Source organism: Nothobranchius furzeri, chromosome 15 (assembly GCF_043380555.1).
Source record: "Nothobranchius furzeri strain GRZ-AD chromosome 15, NfurGRZ-RIMD1, whole genome shotgun sequence".
Taxonomy (NCBI): Eukaryota; Metazoa; Chordata; class Actinopteri; order Cyprinodontiformes; family Nothobranchiidae; genus Nothobranchius; species Nothobranchius furzeri.
The window spans coordinates 40,768,518-40,776,017 of record NC_091755.1 but is presented as its reverse complement, the minus strand read 5'-3'; the positions used below and the strand labels follow the sequence as shown (position 1 = coordinate 40,776,017).

The following is a 7,500-nucleotide window of genomic DNA, read 5'->3' as shown; positions in this document are numbered from 1 at the left end:
ACAAAATAAAACATTAATTATATTTTACAGAAATGTTACATGTGAAGAGAAAAGGTCGTCCTTGTTATGCGGGCTCTGTTCCTGTTTGGAATTTCACAAGTTTTAAAAAACAGGAAGTTCATCAACACGTGATTATACTGAGATCAACCCTTATGTCAGACAGCAACTTAAAATTTTACAAAACTTAACAGCAACTTAAAAAGCTTTCCATTAGCAAGCAGCAGTCCTTTTCATTCCAACTTGGTTTTCCTCTTCTTCGTCAAACATCTAATGCAGCATTTACAGGAAGCCCATATCCATGCAACACCAAGCAAAGCCAGTACCACAAAGAATGCCAGAACATCTAGACAATAGTAGGCATACCAAGGCAGCCTGTATGACTCGGTGCGCAAATGTGCGGCTCCCTTGTGCCTCATGACGTACTCCATCCAGAATACAGCATTATCAATGGGTTTTATTGGTTTGTCATGGTGAAGCTGTGACAGTTTGATCATATTTTGCTTGTAGAAATGTTCTCGCTCCAAAATAGTCTTCAAAGTATTTGTCAGAGACTGAACAGTCAACGATGCCACTTCAAGTGTCTCTGCAACTCCACGGGCCTTCAGACGGACCATGTTGTCATCCTGGTCAAAGATAAGTGGCATACCCAGGACTGGCACACCATGGTAGATAGCTTGGTAGATGCCGTTGGTGCCCCCGTGTGTGACAAAGACCTTGGTCTTAGGGTGGCCAAGGATGTCATTTTGAGGTAGCCAGTCAACCAGCATGGTGTTGTTCCCTAGAGCGGCTGGTCTTTTACCAACATGCCTCCATACAACCTTCTGAGGGAGTTTAGCAAACGCTGATGCAATCATCTCAGATAACTCAGGACCAGGATCACTCAGCAGTGTGCCCAAAGTCATAACGATTATTCCATGGTCACCAGAGCTCTGCACAAATTCCTCTAACTCCAAGGGCAAAGGTTTGGAAGGTTTACCTTGGAAACCTCCAATGTAGACAACATTGGGCATCGTGGGACGAGGGAACTCGAAGGTAAAATCGACCCTCATCAACCAGAGATCAGCTGCTTGCATTAAAGACATGATGCTTACATTCTTTCCTAAATACTCATCACACACCGCCTGGTATGGTGGATTGGAGACATAGTGGTACATGTAAACCAACATCCCATAATGGATCATGTTGTGGACTCTCTGAATGAAGCTCATCTGGTCAGACAACTGTGAGAACACAACGGGAATATAGGACAGTGGAGATGGAGCGAAAGCAAAATGGGCCTCTCCACTGATGATCCAGCGTACGTTCAAAACCAAAGGAAGCTTGAGATAGTGTGCCAACAACACTCCACCTGGAAATACGGGGTCTGTTAGAACAATATCATATCCAGATTCATTTAGTTTTCTAAGGAGTGTCTTATTCTCAAAGATGCTGATGATCAACTTTGCCACATCTTTATGATTTTCTCCAAACAGTTCAAAGAAGTTTTTGTAAAAATCAAAAAATCCCCAAAAGGAGCCTCTGTTCCGGCGAATCTCTAGAGCTCTGTTCAAAAACTCCGTCATGGAATCTTGGCTTTCCAGGTGTTGGGGCTTGTCCTGGAAGATGGTGATAGAGGTGTAGTAGGGCGAGAATTCAGAAACATACCAACTGGTGGACGTGCGAAGCACTGTAACTTGATGGCCTTGAGAATGCATTGCTTCCACAAGGATATTCATGTTGATCCAGTGGCTCCCGTCCACTGGAAAAACCAGTACTTTCCCACCATCCCCTCTGGGTAGAAAGGCCAATGAAAACAGCAGGAGGAATGCCAAGGCTGGAGGTAAAGTCATCGCTGTAAAACACAAACCAGTTATTGTTAGTCAGTGGTGTAAGACATTGATTTTAAAGATAATGTACTGACCAAACATGGAAATCTCATTATAGACGTTATTTATTTTAAATCAACCTGACCCCAAAGGTAGGCGATAATATTTTTGCTAAGATCTGTATATTTTGTGTAGTCTTCAAGAATATTCTATTGAAATTTTACATCTAAATCCAGTTGAATTTGAGGATTAACCCAAATCAGCATGGTGACCACTAATCAGTATTAGTAACATAAAAATGTTTTAAACTGTCAATATTCATCCATCCATTCATCCACCTATTGCCTTCCGCTTTTCTGAGGGCGGGTCATGGGGCAGCAGCCTAAGCAGAGGCCCAGACTTCCCTCTCCCCAGCCACTTGGGCCAGGTCCTCCGGGGGAATCCCAAAGCATTCCCCGGCCAGCTGAGAGACATGGTCCCCCTATTGTGTCCTGGGTCTTCCTTTGGGTCTCCTCCCGGTTGGACGTACCTGGAAAACCTCACCAGGGAGGAGTTCAGGAGACATTCTCACCAGATGCTTGAGCCACCTCAGTTGGTTCCTCTGGATGTGGAGGAGCAGCGGGTCTATTCTGAGCCCCTCCCGGATGACCGAGCTTCTCACCCTATCTCTAAGAGAGAGCCCAGCCACCCTGCAGAGAAAACAAATTTCGGCTGCTTGTATCCATGATCTAATTTGATCCCTACCCAAAACTCGTGGCCACAGGTGAGGGTTGGAACATAGATAGGCCGGTAAATCAAGAGCTTCACCTTCCGGCCCTGCTCCCTCTTCACCACAGCAGACCGGTACAACGCCCGCACCATTGCAGATGCACCAATCTTCCTCACCATCTCCTTCTCCATCTTCCCCTCATTTGTGAACAAAATTTCGAGATACGTAAACCTGTGAATGCTCAAAGCTCCATGCTTTAGTATTTGAGCTAATTTGGTGTTAAAAACAAGTTTCCAAAAAATCCCATCTGTCTTCTTTTATTGTGAATGATTTCTGTCTTGTTGGAGCTCCACTGGGACAGAACATTGGTTGTAGCTACCTGGAAGGAGCCAGAGCTTCTCTCGTAAGAAAACAAATGAATCTATGCAGTGAGAATGGAGAAAAATATAACTTTTTATATAGCGCCTCTCTCAAGATAAAAGAATAAAATGTTTACCAGTAGGTGAGCATTAGGGCAGTGCTTTCAATTTTAGTTATTTTGCAAGTTATCAACAAATAACTTGGTTTTCCTCTTCTTCGTCAAACATTTAATGCAGCATTTACAGGAAGCCCATATCCATGCAACACCAACCAAAGCCAGTACCACAAAGAATGCCAGAACATCTAGACAATAGATGTGGTGAAGACTAATCAGATGTTCAGTGATGAGTAAGCATAACTTTAAAAACGTATTTGGTTGCCCTATTTCAAACAGAACTGTCATTACCTACAGCCATTTTAGGCAAAGATCAGAAAAACAATATTTGCTCTACATTTGTCCTGAATGTTAGAAGTGAAATTCCCAGCTGAAAGTTTAAAAACTACGATTTTATGAATGAAACGATCCTCACCTCGAGTCCTTTCCGCTTCAGTCTGAAATGTTGCCCAAACGGAGTTGATGCCACATTTATCATGCAACAATCTTTGAGAGCTGTAGGCTGAACAAGTGACTGAATCCCTTCATGCTTGTGAGTGATCTTCACTAGGCTGCCTCTTTAAGTGTGCAGATTTTAACAGCACCTCCCCTAAATCACTGCTATAGATAAGAGTTGTTGAAACAGGGATTCTGTGGATGTAGCCTTCTTTGGATTAAGCCTGCTTGGAAGGGTTCAATAGCCTGTTTCTAACGTTCTGTTACCCTACACTCGCGAGGTTATTTTTTCTGCTAGTGGCTACGCTGCTTTATTCGGTCTTTACCTTTACAGGGTGAAACAGGAGGTGCTTGGAATTTCCTGCTGATCTGCACTAAAAGTGCCAATAATCATTTTGGTGATCCTAACTTCTATTAACCTCGATGAATGACTGCAGATAATCCTCAAACATCATAAAAGGCGTAAAAGTAAAACTAATAAGCTCAAACTTTGTAGTCCCAGTTTTGTCTGGAAATGTGCTTTCTGGCCATGTTTTTTTTTGATCCAATCTTCTGAGTGTTTAAAGTTCCAAACTGATTATCGCGTGAGACTAATTATGTTAACAACAATCGCTGATTAATGGAAACGAGGCAGCAAAATGGGTTGACACACTAGGTGATTGTGAAACTGAAAGCTATTGATTAAAGCTTGATTTCGTCAAAAGTTGAGATAAAGATAACTCAAAGAGTCAAACTTTGTTTCAGTTTAAGATCGACGGTCTGTAAACACTGATTGCTGCAACGACTCCTGACAGAAGAAAATGTGGATTGAACACCATAAAATTATTCTATCCTTTAATTTTATGTGCTACAACTTTCAAGTAGACAACTGAATACTTTAGACTTTTACTGGTGCCTAGACATCTGGTTCACGGCATAACAACATCCGTTTTTGAGGGTTGCTTAAAGTGTGCAGTCAGAGACTTTAGAAGCGAGGTCAAAGTTCCCCAAGACTCGTTGATGGTTTCTTGGATGAGAAGAATGATTAAAGAGCAGAAGAGCTGCTGCTGTTTAAATTGCAGAAAAAAATAATTCTAATTAATCCAGGTGATCCGAATGCCACTAGACTTCTGTACACCCCTGAAGATGTGTGCGTCCCATCACAAGAGCTATAGAGATAGACACGCTGCGATTCCATTTAGTCGAGTTAGTGTGCTCGTCATAAAGAGGGTGGGGTGTGTGAGTTGATCTGTATGTGACACAAGAGTAGCTGGAGGTCAGTCCCGCCTCTTCCTATATGCAGAACATGCGGTGTGAGTAGGCCCAAAGGCCCAAACTCCACTTGCCAAAAGCAGTAGTTTTTACAAAACAATGCAGTCAATTGGCCACAAAGCCGTGGCAGCATCAGGGACCTTTTGGTCGTTTATAAGTGGTCGGACCGTGGCGATAATGTGGTGCAATCCTTTTTTAGAAAAGATTAGGCAATGGCGGTATAAAGGAGGTACGGGGGCGGTCTCTGCGATGCCGCAGACTTACGTTTATCTTGGGCATAACTTGCTTTTTATTGCAATTGAAGCGGCGATAGTTACGTTTTTTTAACAAGCCGCTCCTCTATTCATTCTATGTGGTCATGCTATGTTGTTCAACCTTTTTGGAAAAAAATACTGAATACAATGCAAGAGTGGTTGGGTATACCACTCCCGGAAACTGCTCTACTTTGTTTACTAGGAGACTTGTCGGGTATACCGAATATATCTACAACGGCAGGGGCCCTAGCTCTTACAGGTTTTATTTCAGCAGCTAGAGTTATACTGCGTAAATGGAAAAGCTCTGAGGCACCTGTTTACAGAGACTGGATAATAACGATGACGGAGATTGCATCTTATGAACTATTAATTGCTAAAATGAAGGGAAAAAAAGACCCATATTGTGAAACTTGGAATGAAATTTTGTTTTTTATTGGTAAAAAGATATAAAAGTGGTTGGATAGCATGTTTTGAAGTTATTATGAATGGTGGTTGTGAGTGGTTTTGAGTTAACCAGTGCTGTGTGTGTGTGTGTGTGTGTGTGGGGGGGGGGGGGTTTATTTGGGTATTTTGTTTTGTTTGTATGTAAAAATTTGGAAAACTTAATAAAAAACTTGAATAAGAAAAAAAAAAAAAAACAAGCCGCTCCTAAAGGCATCTGTCTTCCACAGTCCCTGTGCAGTCTCTATGATCTGAGCTGCAGCTCTAACAGAGAGACGCTCATGGAGCGCTGTGGCGCTCCAGTTTGCCGTCTCAGCTGATTTTGCCGAAAAAGCAAAACTTATTGCCCATTTTTACTTTCATTTCCAATATATTTGCCAGACGGAGCTCGGTATTGACTCCCCATATGATCACGACACCTTCCTTTGTTGTGCCATGGCGCAATAGTCGATTATAAGACTATGTACCGCAATATTACTATCAAGCGAGGTGGAACGAATGCCGCAAAATTTGTGCAACGCCATGCCGGCATGGCGTGTCTATAGGATACACCGTTGCAATGATATTACGCTGATTTGTTGGCGTGGTGTGTTGTCAAGAGGGCTAGTGAAGCCAACACTAAGGCCTGGATTCAGAAAAAACAAGTTTCCATTAAACCGCTATTGGGCTTCAGTTCATTTATTCAGAAACCCACACGTGACAGCGTGGAGGGTTTCTTCATTACAGTCAATGGTAGGGCCCCACGGTCCTTGGAGAGGGCAGTTTTGTACAAACGGATGGATCCTCTGTAAAGATGCCCATGAATAACGTAGAGCAAGGCAAGAGGAGAGAAAAACAAGTGCATGTTATCCGACACAGTGTGCTTTGCACCAATGATTGACCGCACAGAACATCTGATCAACCAGTGATCAAGATTGCCAACAGGCAGTTGGCTCTGTGAGGAGAAATGGCCTCCAAACAGCATTGAAAATCAGGAGCAAGCGAAAGAAAGAAAGCGTCTATACAAGAGGAAGCTCATGCCTCACTTCAACTTTAAGTTAAAGTCCCATTAGTTGTCACACACACTGATGTGTGTGCGAAATTTGTTCTCCGCATTTGACCCATCCCCTGGGGGAGCGGTGAGCTGCAGACACGGCCGCGCTCGGGAACCATTTGGTGGTTTAACCCCCCAGTCCAACCCCTTAATGCTGAGTGTCAAGCGGGGAGGCATTGGGTCCCATTTTTTCTAAGTCTTTGGTATGACCCGACCAGGAATCGAACCCTGATCTCCCAGTCTCAGGGCGGACACTCTACCACTAGGCCACTGAGCTTTGATATGTTGTAGGAAGTGACATGAACTTCTTTAACATATAAATGGTTGATTTTTAGTCTCAAAGAAAAAGCATGGCCCAAAGTGTGGCCCATTTTGTGTGTGGGGCCTGGAACATGCTTTTCTAAGTTAAAAGACTCTGTAATAGACATGAACTCTACTGCTGTTATACAAGCAGGATCATTAATGTGTGAGTTAAAGTCACCAAGAATTAAAACGTTTCTAGTTTAATCATTGATGATAGAAATTCTGCAAATTCAGAAAGAATTGGGCCAGCAGGACCAGTAGGTTGGTAGCTTAAAATACATTTTGTAACCCTACTTTGATGACCTGACATTCAAAAGTAGAAAAAGAGCAATCTTTCACCAAATTATTAAGATGTTTATCCTTAAAGACCACAGCAAGACCTCCACCATGATGTGACGGGCATGGTGTGGTAAACACAGACTAATTTGGTGGGCATATTTCACTGAAGTGCACAAAATGTCCATCTTGCTGCCACGTCTCAGTAAGAAATGAATGGTCCGATTTTTCTCTGACGAACAGCTCATTTAAAATAAAGAATGTGTTTGAAATGGAGCGGGCATGTGTACTAAAATGTGTATCATACTGAAGTAGGAAAAGTCCTAAAACATAGGCTGGTAAAAGCTATTACCAAAGACAGTGCAGATCGTCAGACACAAACAGAAATCAACAAACGCAAATCTCAATGAGAAGTCTAAGGAGCTTTGAAAGAAAAGCGTCTGGACTTCTTTGAGTTGCTTGAAGACGTTTCACCTCTCATCCGAGAGGCTTCTTCAGTTCTAAGGTCAAATGGTGGA

The 7,500-nt window shown here is 42.7% G+C and overlaps 1 protein-coding gene across 2 annotated transcripts in view; it reads right to left on the bottom strand.

Moving 5' to 3' along the window:
* LOC107390465 (UDP-glucuronosyltransferase 2B15) overlaps positions 1-7,500 on the bottom strand; it is a 34,839-nt gene continuing 27,339 nt past the window's right edge. Inside the window, exons 1-2 of one of the 2 annotated variants that reach the window (XM_054746331.2) lie at positions 3,405-3,489; positions 1-1,831 (exon numbers count right to left, since the gene is read on the bottom strand). In XM_054746331.2, coding sequence (XP_054602306.1) covers positions 231-1,829 — 1,599 coding nt within the window. In that variant the 5' untranslated portion in view covers positions 1,830-1,831; positions 3,405-3,489 and the 3' untranslated portion in view covers positions 1-230. Of the gene's footprint in view, positions 1,832-3,404; positions 3,490-7,500 lie in introns of those variants that run through there. The other variant, XM_054746332.2, reaches the window with a different exon arrangement.